The sequence below is a fragment of the Egretta garzetta genome, unplaced genomic scaffold, assembly GCF_000687185.1.
Source record: "Egretta garzetta isolate BGI_Z169 unplaced genomic scaffold, ASM68718v1 scaffold268, whole genome shotgun sequence".
NCBI lineage: Eukaryota > Metazoa > Chordata > Aves > Pelecaniformes > Ardeidae > Egretta > Egretta garzetta.
Genome location: NW_009260600.1, coordinates 494,597 through 514,757, shown reverse-complemented (window position 1 = coordinate 514,757; position 20,161 = coordinate 494,597). Strand labels below are relative to the sequence as shown.

At 42.7% G+C, this 20,161-nt stretch overlaps 1 protein-coding gene across 1 annotated transcript; it reads left to right on the top strand.

Annotated features, from left to right (window-relative positions):
* The first annotated feature begins 1,231 nt into the window (after nucleotides 1-1,231).
* Nucleotides 1,232-18,514, top strand: CPB2 (carboxypeptidase B2). Its single transcript, XM_009644807.2, has 11 exons — nucleotides 1,232-1,302; nucleotides 5,322-5,397; nucleotides 8,269-8,393; nucleotides 8,485-8,593; nucleotides 9,125-9,226; nucleotides 9,798-9,902; nucleotides 13,436-13,552; nucleotides 14,547-14,637; nucleotides 16,052-16,254; nucleotides 18,118-18,202; nucleotides 18,330-18,514. Exons 1-11 carry the CDS (start codon nucleotides 1,232-1,234, stop codon nucleotides 18,512-18,514), a joined length of 1,269 nt encoding a protein of 422 aa, XP_009643102.1.
* The last annotated feature ends 1,647 nt before the right edge of the window (nucleotides 18,515-20,161 follow it).

The following is a 20,161-nucleotide window of genomic DNA, read 5'->3' as shown; positions in this document are numbered from 1 at the left end:
ACGCTGTCAGCTTTTCAATCTCTTTTGTTACACCTATCTCAGTAGATCCAATTTGTCTTTAAATTTGTATCTGTGCATCAGACATTTCCAGAGGAAAGTGTGCCTGGGTGACCAAATTTCATCTCCCGTATTTTATCCTCCGTTGGCAGCTTCCTTTTGCCTATGTGAGGGAAGGGCATCTGAACCATCGGCTTAAAAATCAACCCCTGTGGCAGAGTGCTGCCCACTGCCCTTGCTGGGAATGGCCTCTGGACCTTACTGGAACTTCCTATTTGTTTGAACAACATCTGGAAGAGATAAAATAGGAACTACAAAATGTAGGTAAGGTGTTTAGCTTTCCATGAGCACAGAACATATATGGAGATCATCTATTCAGGACATGTCAAATTCATTCAGCTTTTCAGCATGTATTGTCTGGACAACCGTGGATAGAGATATGGGAGGCAAATCTCGGGGCATGCAAAAATTAATAATAATGATATGAAGAGTCACTGGTACTTCTTCTTGAGAAGGTAACCCAATGTGACATGTGGAAAATACATGGATGTCAGAACGTCACAGAAAAGAGGGCATGGAGCAACACAAGCGATCTGAAATCCTTGGATGGGTTGAGTGTTAATCAAAGAGGTAGAGGCCAGCTGTGGAAGATGGAGAACCAGTCGATGTGCTCCATTCTGAACTAGAGGAACGCCCTCAATAGCAAGAGTATCACGTCGCACTTGCTCCTTGTTTTCTCTGGTAGCAAATGCCAGCAAAAGAAGCTTTCCTGGTCAGGATTTTTCCATTCGGACTTAATAACCTCACTCCTACTCCTCTCACCCAGCTTCACGCTTGGCTGTGACGTGCTATAGAAGTGCTGAATACAGACCACACTGCTGGACCTCCACAAATATTAGAGGATCACAAAAACTTTGCACTTTGTGTTCTTTCTTATGTCTGTGATTTGTAGCCACAATGAAATAACACAAAGGCTGAGATGACAAAGTGACTTGTTGTTCTGAAAATGTCCAAAATGTACCTTATTTTTTTGTGGATGGGCTACATCAATACGAGCAGGACCTCCCCAGGGAGCTCTGTCATATTGACTTAGCCACCAGGAGCTCGGGGTTGAGGTGAGAGAGAGAATATTAAATTTTAACCACTCTTTAAATAACATTTTTAAAATCAATAATGTGGGTCCTGGACCCCTGGCTTTCCAATTGCATTTGCTTTTGTTGTGGATGCCGTGAAGATGAAGTTTTACCTGCTCTTTTTTACCCTATTTATCTGGATTCAAGAGAAGCATGCCTTGACGCTTCCACGGTAAATATCTGATGGTGCTACTGGGCTTTTAGTATGTGGTGAGTAGGACAGGGAAAGTACTGAAGCAAAATAACTCCAAGTTGGATAAGAAAACATTTGGCAAAGGTTGACATTTACTTATTGCTCTTGTAATTGGATATGTGGTTCAATTTAACATATAGATGGTGGAGGAAATGAAATTATTCTAAGTCTTCTTTGCATCCATAAATCCTATGTTTTTAATCATATTAAACCCATTCTTTTTGGTCTAAGTGCAAATCAGTTCTGTTCATTCAGTGCTTTTGAATGCCAATAAAGGGCATTCTGAAACTTAATGGGAAAAAATAATTTGCTTCATTTGCCTTAAAACAAGACCTTAAATGAATTACTTCTTGAGGTAGAAGGAGAAACCATTTCAGAAAGTGCTAACAATCTGTTTTCATTCTAAAGCAGCTTTTATGATTGTTTTTCCAGTCATAAATCATTTTTGAATAACCATTTGGTATTTGCACAATGTTTTAGAAGCAGCTTTATTGTTACCTATCGACAAACTTCAGAAATGCCCTGAAACCAAATGCTTTGTTAAAACATGAGAACATATGTCAGAGATGAAGACAGCCAAAGTGCTTTTATTTTCTACATGTACAGCTGGTTTAAAAACCTGAAAAGTTTTAACAGGCAGAACTAAAAGGATAAGCCCCTCATATGGCATTATTAAGCAAGATGAACAACCTGTAGGAATCATGATTAAATGCAGCCTGCTCCCAGGACTGAAATACCTACACAAATAATCGTGAATTATTGTCTCTCAGCCCTTCTGCAACTCCACACCACAAGACGGTGGGCAGACCCATGACAGGTGAACACCTCTTGAGTTCATGCCTTAAGAAGAGGATCTTTCATCTCCAGTTGTGTTGTGACCGTATTTTGTTGTGGATTGCTACGGAGGTGTGAGGGTTAAAGTAGGGGGAGAGTTAAGCGTGGTTTTAGGTGAATTCAGTGGAGCACTATTGCTCTGTGCTACGCGAAGGTTCATTTATTTCACATTTAAATAAAACACTGAATATTTGACCCTTACGGAAGAATATGGCATTTCCCACTGGGAAGCGTGAGTCTAAGCCTCCCAGCCCCAGTTATGAAAATGGCTAAAATAATGAGATTTTAAAGGTGATACACTATATCTGACTTTTTACTTTCATTTGAGTGCTAGTGTTGGAGGATTTAACGGTCATGCATCAAAGCTTTCCTTTGCAAGGTTACAGTGTGATTACTGCATCTGGACTTCTAAGAAAAATACTGAACATTATGAGACTTGTGAAAGAGCTGGTAACACTGGACAGACACCCAGCTCACCTGGAGGGAAAGGGAAAGGCTGGAGGCTGTCTGAGACCCAGCAAGGTGGGAGAAAAGAAAGCCCACAGGCAGAGATCTGTGCTCCAGGCAGATGAACAGCTTACGTGGCCCAGGAGAACAGGAGAAGATGCTGGCAGCACTCCTTTAGTGACACTACCCCCTAGACCCAGGGTAAGGCATTCAGCTGGAGATAAGTAGGGAGGCCTCTCTTCTGGAGATGTTAGTCAGAAAGAACAAGCAAGGTTTAAATAAAGCCAGGCTATAAGGACAGAGAGGCACATGCATGCTGATGCCTAGTTTTTGTGGACCTGTGTGGTATGAGATGCTGACAGCCTTCCTAGTGACTGAGAAATGCAATGGAGAGGGGGGATAGAGAGACTGACATGCGTGGAGAGAGCCAGCACTGATTTATGTCTACCTGTGAGATGGTGGCCAGGGCCCCTGGATGGGATTCATCTGACTATATGGGATTTCCACACAGTTCTGCATGGGAACAAGTCCCCTTCACCTTCCTGTACAGCTAGCAGGGAAAAATATCTGTATTTAGGTTATAATTCATTCCAGTTTAGCACACACATCTAAATTAGCTCTGGTTAACCAGACCCTGAAAGTGCCTGTTTCTTTATTAAGAGAGTGCCTCGCTCAGATGAAGATATCAAAACGATCTCAAATGAACTGTAATGCATCCCACTTACCCTGTCACAGCTACAGGGTAAGACCTGAGTGTCGTAGTGTGGGGATGGCAGCTGGACTTCTATTTACCCAGAAGTAAAAGGGAGAGGAAAAAGAGACGGAGAACAGTGATAGAGTCCAGTGGAACCCTGGCAGAAAGTTGGAGGAGGGGAATGAGAGGGATCCTCCTAAGGACAAACTCAAAGAGCAACCAGGGAAGCAGGGCATGATGACAGAAAGTGAAAGAAAAGAGGTGTGTTCAAAATGAACATGTCCAGCCACACCAGGGCAGCAGGCAGGGCAAGGAAGCTGGGCGTGGAGGGTTGTTTCTGGGGGTGGTATAAAGGCAATAATTAGAGCTTTTGCCTGGGTGTTTTCTAACAGGAGTGGGGCAGAAGACATATGGAAGAGGGTATAATGCCAAATCGAAGCAGAGGAACTGGGAAGTCCAGCAACTACAGTTTTGGCTGTCAATACTCCCTGTATTAAACATGACTACAAGAGCAAGGGCAGAACTTGAATCAGCTTGTTCAGTGTGTTCAGGTCCTACCAATGAGAGCCACAGAGGAATCACTGCCAGCCACCACCTGTCCAGTACTCACCACACTCAGATGAAATATTTGTGCAGCAAATGGTGGGGTACAAGTACATACCAGCTTCCCCACTATGGTACTCTCAGGCTGTGGGAATCACAGGATGAAACCAGATGCAGCAGCCTTTTTCTGGTCTCCCCTGTGAAAAGAGTTCCCCAGATACGAGGAGACAAATTCACTTTTAAGGTAGCCCCAAACACATGCCTCGGAGCGCACTTGCCTAAAAAAATAGTTAAGCTGCCAACGCTGCCTATCCCCGATTGTTTTTTGATGCTCTGTCAAATGATGGTGGAGGCAAATATAGGGCTGGCATATTATTGGTTCTGCATGAGAAACAACAGTGATTGCTCGGAGCCTGGCTAAAAGTAGAGAAGATGAATCACCTGGTTGCCAGATGCTGTCAGGTCTCTGCTTGAAATCAGTCACAACGACAAGTTGTGACAACCTTGATATGCAACTTGAAAACACTGGTTTTGAGAGCCCTGCCTGTTTTCTTTTCAGAACAGCCTTTGCAGACAGGGCTGGCGGGGACTTCCACGGTGCCACCAACTCCACAGGGCCAGAGGGCCGAGAGCCACCCCAGCCCAGAAAATGGACCTAGGGCTCTGACATTCCCCTGCATCTCCTCCTTCTGCACACACAAATTATTTTAATTATCCATCCAATGCAATTTTGAACTACATGGCTTTCAGGGCACTACAGATCAGGGCTGGATTTACAATGCAAAGTGGTATTTTTTCTTTCCAGAAAGTGAATTTCACTTCTGTCAATAATGGTGGGATCAGGCATGGAGAGTAACTGGGAAGTGCCATCTCATGTACACCATGTCCGGACCATGGGTTTCCAGTAGAAGGGCAAGTTACTGGGCAAAGAGGGAGAGCACAGTGTTACAGACCAACTGAAACTATGCCTGGCAGAGGGACAGAAATGAGAAGATCAGAAAAAATGGGCTGGAGTAGGAATGACGATGGTATTAGCCTCAGCATATCTACAAAACATCATGTTTGGGTTTTGCCAAACTGGGAGAGCTTTTGTTCTTCTGAACAGTGACTGAGACCAAGAAACTCAGGAGAGAACAGGAGAGCTGTCTTGCTGGTCTGGGCTAGTTTTCTACTGGTGCTGCTGTGCTCCGGATTAGCTGGGCTTGGCTGCTGTTGTGCTGGTGCCAGATCCCTGGAGCAACCTTAAGAGTCCAGCAGAAGATATTCGCTACCAAAGCCCTGCAACACCTTCTTCATGGATTTTACTGATTGGCAGAAGCAAAGGCTGAACAGGGCTCAGCATCTTCACTACTGGATCTTCTTTGAGTTCATGGCAGCCAAGCCAGAGAAGAAGAGAAAGGCCAAGCCTGCTTCTCTACTTTTGCGTGACCTATAGTAGTTCCAAGTACCCATGCTTTACCTAAATATCCTTGTTTTTCAGGGACGAAGTTTTGTGGGCTCTCCCACAAACAGACAGACAGGTTGAAGGCCTTCAGGATTTACTGAACACCACCGAGGTAAACAGATCCCTCTGTCTCTCTGGTCTCTAGGCCAAATTCTTCCCCAAAGTGCACTAATACTGTCGTTCCCATGTCCCCCCATTTCCCCTGCCCAGAGAAAGATTTAGCCCACTTTCATTCATTTGTCTTAATATAGCAACTCAGAAAATGCTTGGTTTTCATTGCTCAGCTGCCTTCTGATTTACATGAGGAGACCCCTCCTTCACAGTGTTACAGTAGTGCATTGTATCAGAGCTCAGACTTCTGCAATTGATTTTGTGTATTAAGACACTGCAAAACTGGCAAAGCACCAACACACAGCAAGTAGAAATATATTTCCTAGAGAACCTCAGCACCTTAGACCAATGCAATCTTGACCTATATGACTTGCACAGCTTTGAACATCAGGACTGGATATTTGTGGTATTTTTGTTAAAGCAGCATTTAGAAGAGAAAAATCTTCTAAGCAGTACTTTTTTTATTACTTCTTTAATTAAAGAATATTTAATTAAAATGAGGCATCTCTTCCTCTTCAAAACCACTTGCCCAATCACATCCCCCACAGTTTGAAGCCAACACTCTGCAACAAAGGTATAACCATTCCCTCGACCAACACCATTTACAGGATGATTGAGGATGTGTCTCAGATGACTGAGAGCTTTTAATGGTGACTATGCCCTGTCTTTCTCTGTCTTTCTTGGCTCCTAGTCATTTTATGTCTGCCCTGAAATCCTACTAGTCTTCTGCTGTCCCTACTAGCATCTTCTGATCCTTCCCTTCAGTTCTCACAAACCGTGATAACCTTCCTTGCTCTTTTCCACCTCCACAAGTCAACTCACATATCCATCACCTTTGCTGTACCAAAACAAATCTCCCCTCCTCGTCTTTTCCTCACCACTGTCATTTTTCACTTTCTTGTACACAGGAGCCCCAAGAAGTCATGAAGAACAACTGCAGTACATTCAGTGCAGAGAGACCATGTGGTGGTTTCTACCAAGTCACTTATGCGTCTATGCAAACCAAACATTTTTCAAGGGTTATAAACTGGCCATTTTTTTTCCCCATGGCTATAAATTGGGCAAGTTATAAGAAGAAAAGGTAAAGGGAATGGCAATAGGAAAGGGAAAAGAAAAGAGAAAAGGAAAGGGAACGGGAAAGGGAAAGGGAAAGAAAAAAGGGAAAGGAAAAGAGAAAAGGAAAGGGAAAGGGAAAAGAGGGGGGAAAGGAAAAGAGAAAAGGAAAGGAAAAGGGAAAGGAAAAGGGAAGGGGAAAGGGAAAGGGAAAGGGAAGGGGAAAGGGAAAGAAGAAGAAAAAAAAGAAAAAAAGAAAGGGAAGACACAACAGTACCTCCCAACAAATTTTGAAGGTTAAAATCTAGAAAAAAAGAAGCAACTGAAAATTAGCATGTTATACGAAGAATTATCAGGTTAATTATAGGTGTTACTCCTGCAAAAGCTGGAAAGCAAAAACCTAAAGCAAAGGAAATGCTTTGCTCTTACTTTACACACATTGCATCAAGCATCCTTCAGAAAACCCAGACACAGGAACACCTACAACGGAGTCTTTTGTAGCTGCCCCTGGGCAGCACTGACCATTACTGATGATGGGTAAAGAGACCAATAATCATATGCATTATCAGAGTTTCCCATTCACCCCCATTCATTGCTCCTCTGCCACCTCAGCTGTGTCAACCCAGAGTTCCTTAGTTTTCCTTACTCTCAGTTTGAAGAATGCCTACACCAAAGAGAAACTAAATCCGAACTGGTGCATGCCAGTGCAGACCACAGGCTAGCCAGGGCAACAGGGTGCTGGGGAGCTAAGCATCCAGCTTGCTTCTTGGATGGGTTTTCAAAACAACACTGAGCCATGCGATGCTGTCGCTACCCTGCCAGTAATGTCAGAGATGGCTACGCTGGGGCTCAGCCGTTTGGATAGCACATTGGGGCTATGCAGCCAAATGGCCAAATGTTTTACCATTTATTGTTCCAAAGTCTGGATTAAAAGCATGGATGAGTTTTCTGCATGATTTTGCAGACACATTCTCTCTGAGAAATGAGTAAGGTAAACAGTTGACAGCTGATACATGCCTGGGAACACGGTGCCCTAAGTTGAATGTAATATTCCTGGTGCAACTGCACCAGAAAGGAAAAAAGTAAACCCAAACCCCCTATTGTCTGTCAACTCCATGCTATACGTCTTCAAAAATGCATCCAAGTATTATGTGGACCTTTTTCATGCTGTAAATTCATGCCTAATTTTCTGCTTACTGTCACCCCTAGGTCTTTTGGTATTATTGGTTCTAAAGTTTCAGTCTTTTATTGAATATGTTGGCTTCTGATTTTATTATTGTAAAAGATTTAATTTTACCAAGAAGAATCTCATTTTCTTATTTTCTTCCCATTTCTAATCTCTGTATTGCTGCTTGAACTTGACTTATATTCAAACCCCTTCTGGCATTTATTTCCTCCCTGATCAAAGTCATCAGCAAATACAATAACTACAAAGACTGGTCTGATCTTCATTAATTCTCAAAATACCCTCGGGGAAAATAACTCTCAGCAGACTTGAAAACATGTAACATAATAACCAGCTAAACACATCTATTATACTAGAAATACTATCTCAGAAAAGACTATGTTCCTGCCTTTGTTCTGGATTTATGAATTTCTATGCAGAAGTCATTATAAACATTTCTTAAATACACACGTTTCATTTCCAGCAGAATGCTACAACACAACACAGGGAACATTAAACTCCTTGTCACAAGTGGTCTCTTAAATTGAAAACATATGCTTTGATTATTTTCAAAATACTTATTAAATGTTAGTAAGAATGTTTTTTCTTCCCTCAGTAAAAAAAAAAATAAAAATGTTTTTGGAAACTTTGCAGGTCATTCTCTGGCAACCTGTTGTGGTTGAAAACATCAAGAAGGACAGAGAAGTCCATTTCTATGTCAGGGCATCCAGCATAAACAGCATAAAAACTCAGTTAAGGCAACGGAGCATCCAATACAAGTATGCCTTTTTTATTTGTTGTCATGAATGTTTCTGTAAAGTTGTTTGCCATTTATTTAACAGGAGGTTGTGCTCTTTCTTTGTTATTCAGAGTCTTGACGGGAGATGTTCAAGGACTTATTGAAAAGCAGACCGTCAATGACACAGTCAACCCACGCAGCTCTTCATCATATTATGAAAGCTACCACTCACTGACAGAAGTAAGATACTTTTGTTGTAATCCTCTGTAGATTCAAGGGGTGAAATTTGTCTCATGGTGAAGAATGGAGACAGGGAAAGAAATCATCAATGGGTAAATAATTACCATTGTATTGCTCAACCACTGAGAGTTGCATTTACTGTAATGCCTTCATAGAGAAAGAAAGAAGCACCAGACAAAATCTCTCATACATTCCCTCAAACTGCCATTCAAGCGCAGTCAATACAGAAGCAAAATGAAGTTGCAAAACAACATATAAATATTTAAAACATGAAATGAATAATAATGAACCAAATAGAACTAAAGAGGAATTTCACAGCTATACTGGGATTGTGTTGTGACTGTATTTTGCTGTTTGTTAAGAGAAATTAGAGTCAGGCCAAGTGGTAAGTGGGCTGAACTGCCAGCTTTTCTTTCCCATCAGCTGAAGAGGCAGGATTTTGGGAGGAAGAATGAATTTAAGTCTAGACCACTTTGAGGGATGAAGGAAAACAATATAGAGAAGATCTATTTATTAATTTCATCCTTGCAGATATATCATTGGATGGAAGAAATAGTGAAAGTCCATTCTGACCTCCTCCAGAAAATATATCTTGGATCTTCATATGAAAAACGACCACTTTATGTTCTGAAGGTACATCTGTGACTTACTGCAAAAACTTTCCAAGTACTAATGTAAGCAGGTGATGGGGTTTGGCCAGAACACTTTCTTAAATCTATGCTTATAAGCATTTTTTGTGTTTTTTATAAGTTTCCTAAGTTCTTCTAGTAAGGTGCATTACGTTTGCAAAGGCATGTGATCACATTAGGTTGCTTGTTGGATCACAAAGAAGTTATCACATCTAGGCCATCAGCCAAAGGCATGAAATACTGGCATGGTCGTATTTATATACATATATCTACACATACCCTCCTCTGTTGACTATGAAGCCAATCTAGTTTGTTGCCCTGCATAGTTGGTGACCTACGCACTTGACCTCAGGTCTTGCTGTAGTCTTGATGTCTATGTTACGAGCTTGCTGCAAGCAGTCTGAATATGGCTCTGCATGTGAACATAACCGACAGCAGTATCCTGGCCCAGGATCAGTCTAAGCTCTCCCTACAAGACAGATGCTTCCTCAGCTGTCTTAGTTACCCTTTTCACTTCCACTTTTATGTGTTACACTTTACAACGGTGACATTTAATACAATTTCTCTTTTGTCAGCTTTCAAAAAGCCACGAAAAATCCAAAAGTGCCATATGGATTGATTGTGGCATCCACGCTAGAGAATGGATTTCTCCTGCTTTTTGCCTGTGGTTCATAGGCCACGTGAGTATGCAATCACATCTGATTACTGCTTTCGAAGCAAAGCGAAAAATCTTTACGGCATTTACCTTCTCTGTCTAATTTCGCTTAACCCATTTACTTCCACAACACCAACACAAGAGTTTTGCATCCAAGCTGCATACAGAGCAGTGAGTGTGTGCGCATGCATGTGGGTGTCAGTAAATGGAGGTGTGTGTGAGACAGAAAGTCGCATGGATCAAATGCAAAAGGGCTCAGATGTATTCTCAAGCATGAAAGAAACTTCAAAGTATGTGCAGCAAATTCAACAGAGACGTTTACAATAATGAACAATCAGGGCTGGAGAGGGCATGCCAGGAAAAGCACATATTTGGTAATCTACTAGGGCTCTGTCTATACTGCCACAAGGATCCAAGGAATGATCTCGGCTCTGGGTCATGCATGGTGGCTCATGCCCATATTACTCCAGCTGGCACTGCCTGGAGTAGATCAGAGGACACCCAGAGTGAGCTCAAGCTGTCCTACAACCCTTGGCTGTTCCCTGCGTGCCTTCCTGGAGCAACAGGTATCCCACACTTCTCTACTGGTGTAGCTCCACACCAGTACGCACACCTGCGATCTCTACTTAGCACTTGCTGCGATGTATCCCCTGCTGCTGTGTCTGCTGCTGCTGCTCCTCCACCTCCTGCCTCCGCATTTTCTAATTGTGCTCCTGCTTTTTTCTGGATCTGTCTCATTCCGAGAATGAGGCCACACAAGCGGTGGCTTCTGAAGGTACAATCCCTGCTAGAGACACCCTCATTTCAGACCTCCAGAACGTGACCAGCTACTGCCAGCCACATGCATAGTACCAGTTCATGGAAACTAGTAAATCACTGATGGGATGTGACTGTAGTATGGGCTTAGCCCAACGAGCCTTGATGTGCAGCCTCAGACCAATGGTCACATCTGATCTTTAATATCTTTAATATCTACACTGCTCAGTGAACAAAAGTACGCCATGGTACATCCATGGTTTGCATCTGGATCTTAACATATGTTGCCTTGGTCTTTTTGAATTTAAGACATCTCTACTCAACTCATTATGCTGAGCTGCTGGCCCACTTCCTAGTACGGACCAGGAAAAGGCTCCTAAGGCCCTTCTAGCCCAGAACAGGTTACCCAGCTTGCTCAGTTAATGTCCTGAGATATTATTAATTGTTACTTTTTCACTAAAGCAAAGTTCACAATAAAAATAAGCAAGATGAGATTGAGACTTCACAATCACCAGTACTGTAGCCAGAGAATCATAGAATTGTTTAGGTTGGAAAAGACCATTAAGATCATCAAATCCAACCGTTAACCTAACACTGCCATTTCAACACTAAACCATGGCCCTAAGCACCTTGCCTGCCCATCTTTTAAATATCCCCAGGGATGGGGCCTCCACCAGCTCCCTGGGCAGCCCATTCCAGTGCCTGACAACCCTTTCGGGGAAGAAATTTTTCCTAATGTCCAACGTAAACCTCCCCTGGCACAACTTGAGGCCATTTCCCCTCGTCCTATCGCTCATTACCTGGGAGAAGAGATCAACACCCATGTTGCTACAACCTCCTTTCAGGCAGATGTAGAGGGCGATAAGGTCTCCCCTCAGCCTCCTCTTCCTTCACCAGGATAAACCCAGTTCCCTCAGCTGCTCCTCATCAAACTTCGACCCCTTCTGGCCACACGATGCCTGATACAAGCCAGGATGCTGTTGGCCTTCTTGGCCACCTGGGTACACTGCTGGCTCATATTCAGCCAGCTCTCGACCAGTACCCCCAGGTCCCTCTCTGCCAGGCAGCTTTCCAGCCACTCATCCCCAAGCCTGTAGCGTTGCATGGGGTTGTTGTGACCCAAGTGCAGGACCCGGCACTTGGCCTTGTTGAACCTCATACAGTTGGCCTCGGCCCATCGATCCAGCCTGTCCAGGTCCCTCTGCAGAGCCCTCCTCCCCTCAAGCAGATCGACACTCCCACCCAGTTTGGTGTCATCTGCAAACTTACTGAGGGCACACTCAATCCCCTCACCTAGGTCATTGATAAATATATTAAAAAAGACCGTCCCTAGAACTGAGCCCTGGGGGACACTGCTTGTGACTGGCCACCAACTGGATGTAACTCCATTGACCACAACTCTCTGGGCTCGGCCATTCAGCCAGTTTTTTACCCAGTGAAGAGTAGATCTATCTAAGCCATGAGCCGCCAGCTTCTCCAGGAGAATGCTGTGGGAAACTGTGTCAAAGGCTTTGCTGAAGTCCAGGTAGAGAACATCCACAGCATAGATGACTCCTGGAAACGCAAATTATGGTTTGGCTGTGACGGACCTAAATAATAATGATGATAATAAGAACAAATGTGTTTACTTCTGTCCTCAGTCATAACTATAAAACCTCAGTGACTGTAACATTTGAAAGGAGATTGCAGGAGTTAGGGACAAATACAGCTAAATATACCTTGTGACTCACTGATAATCCCAGCCTTCAAGGTTCCCTTGGAGAGAAATGCATTTGCCCTTTTCATGCTGCTCCAAATAATTACCAGCTGTGCTGTCACTTTGCCAGTGACAGGTCCCTGCAGCATTTTTCAGAAGTAACGAGCTGAACATTTAGGTTGTCCATCCCCTTGATCTAATTTACGTGTTCTAAATTAAAATTTTATTTCTATATCACTTCATGAAGTAACATTTTAAAATCTGACATTAATACACATCTGTACACACACATGAAAATCACTGGCTCTCTCTAGCAAATCCTAGATATTCTTTATAGTGGGTCCACTCTTTAATTTTGTCGTTAAGATTGCGGTAAGATTGACATTTCTCATTTAGTCACAGAAATTCCACTGCCTGAGGAAAACTAGGAATGATTTAAAATGAAAGAAGGTGGTTAAAGTGAGGCATAAAGGAAAAAAAAAAGATATGATTAAAGGACTTAGTCTATTCTAACAGTAATAAAACCACTTATCTAGGTTAAAATTTATCCCTGTGTCATGGACCAACAGCCAGGTTACGTATCACTAAAGCCTTCAAAATAGGCTGTGAGGCAAAATTAGCAACGTAGATCTTACTGGCTCTTTGGCGTACAAGTGCATTGAACTCACAACGCAACCAGAAGAAATAATGTTATGTACAGCAGCCATTTGAAATGTTACTTGTTATTTTTGGGCTTGCTTTATTTTATGCTACTTCTATGGTATTTTGGGCAGGATGGAGGGTTACTATCATTTATACAGGCGGCAAAAGCTCAAACCTTTCTATTAATAGGCTTCGACTCTAACTCATGAGCATCCATTAGGATTAAAGGACTGCATCATATCTGATTGACCATATCAGTTCCATTCCTACCCTCTCCCTGGCGCTTTTAATCAAAGAGCTACTTTGCTATTCAGCAGTTTCTGTGATGTGATGCACCTCTATCAGGAGGTAGACCGGTCTGATAATTGCACAATTATTTTACATATGCCATCAGGTGCCTTTCTAGGAAGGTAAGAAAATCACTACTACGAATGGTTTTAATAAGTTTCCCCTGTGCTTTATAGGCAATCCATGTGCGTGAGAGAGATCAGACCATGACAGCACTTCTGGAGCACTTGGATTTCTACGTCATGCCTGTGATTAATGTGGATGGCTACGAGTACACGTGGAGCCACCCCTCTGTATGTAAAGCTTTTCTGACGGGTTGTACAACGTACTGATGTGCTATTTATTTATAGGAACTATCAGTGTGCAGGTTTAGGGCATCATTTCCATCCCAGAATTGCACGCCCCAAACTCCTAATCTGTGCTTGAAATTTCTGCATCTCTGCCCTATTTAAACCACAACAAATACTGCAACTAATTGGCATTTGACCCACAGCACCTTTGTGTCTTCCAAGCTGCTGGAAATGCATTTGGAAATGACAGACTCTCATCCTGGGATTTTAATACTTCCATATGGCAGGGAACGCCTGTATCAGCCTTCAGCAGCAGGGTTACAAATACTGGTACAATCCAGTGCAAGCTGAATAGCGTGCTGCGTCACATACAGCACAGTCAACAACTCACTCCTTCCTCCTGCAAGGCAGCCCTGTTCTCTAGGTACTTTTGGTTTCAGATAAGCGAAGGTATGACAGGTATCTTTTGTCCAGGATTTTATTTATTGGTTGGAAATTCCAAGCCGTTGAGATGGTTCTTTGATTTTTAGATCCTTTGTTCATGTTAAAAAAAAAAATCTCCTCCACTCTTTTACTCATTCAACCTTCAGCCCAGCTTGGCTTACATTTGGATAACTACGCATATAGCTGCACACCAAATTTCCAACTTCCCACACGCTGTCAGCAATGCCTTCAGAAAGGTTGGACTTGGACTCCCAAACTCACATACCTACATACCTGGCCAAACTGCACGTCTTCTTCCCTCCTTCCACAGTCCAAATCCATTGAAATCAGACCAGATGTGACCACTTCTTATCCTATCCAACATTTCCTTTTATCATCCAGCCTCGCTGGCAATCAGATTGTGGTTTTATAATCTTCCTTGGTCTTTTGCTTCTTCATTGGCAGAGGACCTGTAAAGGCACAAGTGGGAAGTCACGTTTAACTAACCAGTGAGATGATGCACCACTTTCCTCAGCTTTTTCCCTGAACATGGCTTGTGTGTCTCTTCCCATAGAATCGGCTGTGGAGAAAGAGCCGCTCATCGCACGGTAACAGCAAGTGCATCGGTACTGACATGAACAGGAATTTTGATGCGCGCTGGTGTGGTATGACATCATCTCTTTCCTGTTGTACCCCTGCCTCGCTTTTAGCTTCTAAAAGTCTTTATTTTGAGAACATTTTTATTTACCATTTCACAAAGTATCTATTTACCATTTCACAAAGTATCTGTCATGAAGTGGTGAACACTTCCCCAGGTTGAGACACTTTTTGTTGGGACTCAGGATTTTTCCTCCCCAGATGCCACACTGGAGACTAACCTCTTCCCAAGATGATATCAAGAGAGATTGGGACCAGGACCCTGGAACCTGCCCCTTGCATCACACCATGACACACCTGGTGCAGGCTGTTAGTGGGAAGGAGGAATGAGGGAAGAGGTGGCCCTTGCCATGTCACCCAGGGCCTGTTGCACCATCCAGTTGAGTAGATGCTCCTCCATGTGGTATGAACCGATCGCCCCAGTGATCCTTCAGTAATGCCTAGCTGACCAAGATTTTTTTGGCTCTCAGCATTTGTTGTCAAGGCTACATCCCATTTACTTACCTGCAGGCACTTCAGTACTTGACAGGTTTTTAACAGTCTGCAGAATAGCTATCTTAAAATGTTACCCTACAGATCTGGCTTCACTCAGTACTGACACTAATGTCCTGTATGACTTTCAGTCATTTTAGTCCATTGCCAAACTGGGAATAAAGACGTTTATTTACCATCCATAACTATTATATGGAGAAAAACATACATTTTTTCAGGCACGAAATTATGAAGACAGGGACCAAGTACATAGAGATAAAAGCAATATTCAGTATAAATATGTCATAAAAACAGAACTTAGAGAAGTCTGAAGGAATAACAGCAAAAATGTATGTGATACAGATACTAGTTTCAGGTAAAGGTTATGTAATGTAGTGCATTCAACTTGTCAAGCGCTTTTGGTGCTTCTAGAAAGTTATTTGGTCTTATTCTGAAGATAGCAAAAATGGTGAATCCTAGTTGTCTTCTTGGTAACTTGTTCCAGTGCCTAGTTTTCCTCATTCTTAAAAACCTTAATTTTGATTTGCGTTTCTTCGACTTCCAATTGGCAGTTTGCTTTTCCGCTGAGATTAAATAATCACTTTGAACTGCCTTTTTCCTGCAGCACTTCTAGATTTTAAGAAGGCATCTCACAATCTTGTCCTTGATGAATTTAAATGGAGCATATTCACCCTCTCCTCTAACGCTTTTTATCCAGTCTTTGAATAATTTTTTTTTCTTCGCCTTCTCCAATTTTTTTTCAAGAGTATAGTAGGTGAGAAACCCTAGTAGGCTCACACTGATTTCTACAAGCATGAAAGTTCTTTCCATAGCATGGCAGAGCCCACAATTTCTTGCATATTAGCACCGTAGTCTGCTCTTTCATTAGACAAACAGAAATGCAGAATGGAGGAAGTTAAGGAGTAATGCTGTGCGCTTTTTTTGTTATAGGGAAAGGAGCATCCCCCCATGAATGCCAGGAAACATACTGTGGACCCTACCCAGAGTCTGAGCCTGAAGTGAAAGCAGTGGCTCGCTTTGTCAGAGATCACAAAGACATCATTAAAGCCTACATAACCATGCATTCTTACTCCCAGTTGGTGTTGTTTCCATATTCTTACACTATAGAAAAAAGCAAAGACCATGATGAGCTGGTAAGTCTTCCCATCTCCTGGAATTTCACATTTATTTCAGAATCTCTTACCCTGTTTTATTAGGCTGGTAATGAGGGAGTCACTGTGCTCTGAGGATCAAGAATTAGGAAATGAGATTTCTCTTGATGTTCTTAAGAACTTAAAGAAGTCTGGGCTGGTCTAGCAGTGTGTAAATCAGCAAGCTTCTTCTGAAGACTACAGACAAATATTATTCCAGATTGATTACACATCAACAACCCCTGATATGTTGAAGCTGCTGCTAAAAGAGCAGTGTCTCGGAGTTTTTGTACACCTTGAAAAGGTATTTGTGTAAATTCCTGATTATGTTGCAGGGTTTACACAAACTCTGAAATTACTTGTGTGTAACTCTGAAAAATACCCTCCAAATACCCAAGTAATCAAGATTTCTGGTAGACCCTTGCTGCTTTTATTAAGGTTTTTGCTAGGGATACTTATTTAAAATGGTCCTAATGGTAGGATGGAAAACATACCCTGCTTATGTAGACTATTACATTCTTGAGCCACCAAATCACATGGTAAAAACTCTCCTAGAAGACAGGCAGAGTTCAAAACAGAAGAAGTAGCTGCTGCTTCTTCCCACTGACTGTAAAACTCTGGGTTTGTCTGGACCTGGAAAGGGTATCTGGTCTTAAATCGGATTTGCTAACACAGAATAATCAAGCCATGAGAGTAGGTGGATGGCTTAGTCAGATTCTTCTTCCGTAAAGACACCAAATTCCCTAAAGCGAGGAATTCCCTTTCCTGCGCGTCCTAGCCCCATTTTGGTGTTTCCTAATCTCCAAGCGCTGAGGTAACGAATTCTTTTATTTGCAGCAAGGGCTCCTACCTAGCAGTAAGGAAGGAGCAAAAACCATGTAAAGGTGACCAGAAAGCAGGTTTGCAGGCTTTGGGATTTGCCAGACGGTAAGACAGCGCTTGTCTGAGGTGGACAGGTCGCTTTGATGCTGTATGACGTAAGCACAGACAGTAAGAGAGTTTATAAAGATAACAGGATTGACATTTGCACACACTGCTGTCATTTTACCGCTTTTCAACCTCATGCATCTCCCACTTTGCTTAACATATTTTATTTTTAAACCCCATGTTTTAAAACCCAATTTATTTTAAAAAATAAATGTTGTATTGATAAAAAGGACTGTAACAAGTACATAATTAATGCATTGGAAGCATCCTACTTCATTAGACAAAACCCCCAGACAGTCCAATATGGCATTCCATTGGTAACTAGTGCCAGTGTGTTCAGAAGAAGAAATGAAAAAAATCCAATAATGTAAATACAGAACAAACTAACTCCAAACAACATATATTCTTATGCTACCTTGGTTACTGTTTTTCCTGAAACAAACTGTTTTATATACTGCAATAAAAGAAAATGCAGTTGTGAGTGAACAGTAATAATGCATTTGTGACTCCTTCCCTGTAAAGCAGAGAGATGCACTAATTCTGGGTGTTTAAGTCTTCTTCATGGCTTAAGAGTAGAATTCCCTCAATGAAAGTCTTTTTCTGCTGTTTTTGTCAATACTACATAAATCAACAGTGACTTAAGTACCGTGGCGGAAAAGGAAAAACATGAGACAGGCGGGAACAATAGTTTGACAAGAGTTTGCTGCCTGAAGTGGTGGTAAGGTCCCATCTATATTTTTTATCTAGCTACAGCAGAAATGCAATCTGTAGCATGGGCATATATGCTGAGAATTTTGACCACATTCTGTGGGTTTTCTAGAGCCTTTTATAAGAGTATTTAAGTAATGTGAGATCCAGAGTACAATGTAAGTAAAACCTAACTGCATATATATTATTATCACAAGGCTATAAAGCTAATAATGTTTTGTTTAATTTCAGGAAACTCTGGCAAAGAAAGCAGCTACAGCTATAAAGAGGACAACAAAGAAAACGTACAGACTTGGTCCTGGTGCACAAACAATTTGTAAGTATGACTTTACTAAAACAATAGGCATGACAGCACATCCTTGCTAGTATCAGAAGACAGCTTTTGAACAGAAAACCAAAGTTCTGTTTTCGGGTAACTTATCTATATGCCCTTTCTCACATAGATTTAGCTCCTGGGGGTTCAGACGACTGGGCTTACGATCTTGGCATTAAATATTCTTTTACCATTGAGCTTCGGGACACAGGAACTTACGGATTTTTGCTTCCTCCTCAAGAAATTAAACCAACTTGCATAGAAGCACTTTCTGCTGTCAAAGAGATAGCTCAGCATGTTCTTCAAAATTCGTGATGTTGAATTTAATTTATTCCAGCATGACTGTGCTTAGCTCAAATAATAATAAAAAAGCTTGCTGCTTTGTTTGAATTATTTATACATGGCTGAAAAAAAGAAGACTGCACTCCTTATACTTCATCTTAGAATACATCAGGTTTTTTCAACCATACTTGTATAGCTATACCTACAACAGTAGTTCAGTGCACTACATATATATATAAAATACACAGGAGAAGGGGAAAATAGCATAGATAATGCTATGTCCCTCTAGGTGGTGGGAACTCCAGGCGATGTAGCATTGAACAAGCCTCCGATTGACATGTGGCATGCTGAGCAGACCCCATCCACAGAAAAGATTCCTCCATTTCGGTCATTCGAGCTATTACAGGATTACCTTACAAGAAGACAACCCTAGTCATCATTCCCACTGTCAAACAGAAAGGATGTTCACATGAGAATTTGTTGCTGCACATTTAGATAAAGACACAGAGGTGACCAAAATCACTGATATTGGCCCGCAGGCTCCTCTGCCACCATGAGCTGGCTAAGTTTATTTCTCCAAGGGTTTGCACAGCTCAACATAGGCCTTGGGCCTTCCATAGAATCATAGAATGTTTTGGATTGCACGGGACCTTTAGAGGTCATCTAGCCCAACCTCCCTGCAGAAAGCAGGGACATCTTTAACCAGAACAGGTTGCTTAGAGCCCTGTCCAACCTGGCCTTGAATGTTTCCAGAGATGGGGCCTCCACTGGGTAACCCATTCCAGTGTTTCACTACTCTCATTGTAAAGAATTTCTTCCTTATATCCAGTTGGAATCTACCCTCTTTTAGTTTAAAACCATTACCCCTTGTCCTGACACAGCTGGCCCTGCTGAAAAGATTTTCCCCATCTTTCCTATAGGCCCCCTTTAAGTACTGAGAGGCCACAATCAGGTCTCCCTGCAGCCTTCTCTTCTCCAGGCTGAACAAGCCCAACTCTCTCAGCCTGTCCTCATAGGAGAGGTGCTCCAGCCCTCGGATCATTTTTGTGGCCCTCCTCTGGACCCGCTCCAACAGGTCCATGCCCATTGCCCGCTCATGTACAGCTTTTCATCCCCCAGCACCCCCAAGTCTCTCTCGGCAGGGCTGCTCTTGATCCCTTCATCTCCCAGTCTGTATTGACACTGGGGGTTACCCCAACCCAGGTGCAGTACCTTGCACTTGGCCTTGTTGAACCTCATGAGGTTCACACAGGCCCACCTCTCTAGCCTGTCCAGGTCTCTCTGGATGACATCTCGTCCTTCTGGTGTGTCAACTGCACCACCTTTATCCCAAGGCCTGTGGTGACAGGACAAGGGGCAACGGTTTCAAACTGAAAACAGGCAGCTTTAGGCTGGATGTAAGTAAGAAATTATTTATGATGAGCACTGGCACAGGCTGGCCAGAGAAGCTGTGGATGCCCCACCACTGGACACGTTCCAGGCCAGGCAGGACAGGGCTCAGAGCAACCAGGCCCTATGGAAGGTGCCGCTGCCCGTGACAGAGGGGTTAGGCTGGATGAGCTCTAAAGGCCCCTTCCCACCCAAACCGTTCTGTGATTGTTTTTTGCACCTCAGCCACGCTGACTATTTGTCATTCCCACAACCCCGATCGGCCAATGCCGCCGGCGAACGCCGACTCAG

Coding starts and splice junctions, on each gene's coding strand:
- CPB2 (XM_009644807.2), top strand. CDS start 1,232: ATGAAGTTTTACCTGCTCTTTTTTACCCTATTTATCTGGATTCAAGAG. Junction 1,303..5,321: donor CATGCCTTGACGCTTCCACG/GTAAATATCTGA, acceptor CTTGTTTTTCAG/GGACGAAGTTTTGTGGGCTC. Junction 8,594..9,124: donor GCTACCACTCACTGACAGAA/GTAAGATACTTT, acceptor TCATCCTTGCAG/ATATATCATTGGATGGAAGA.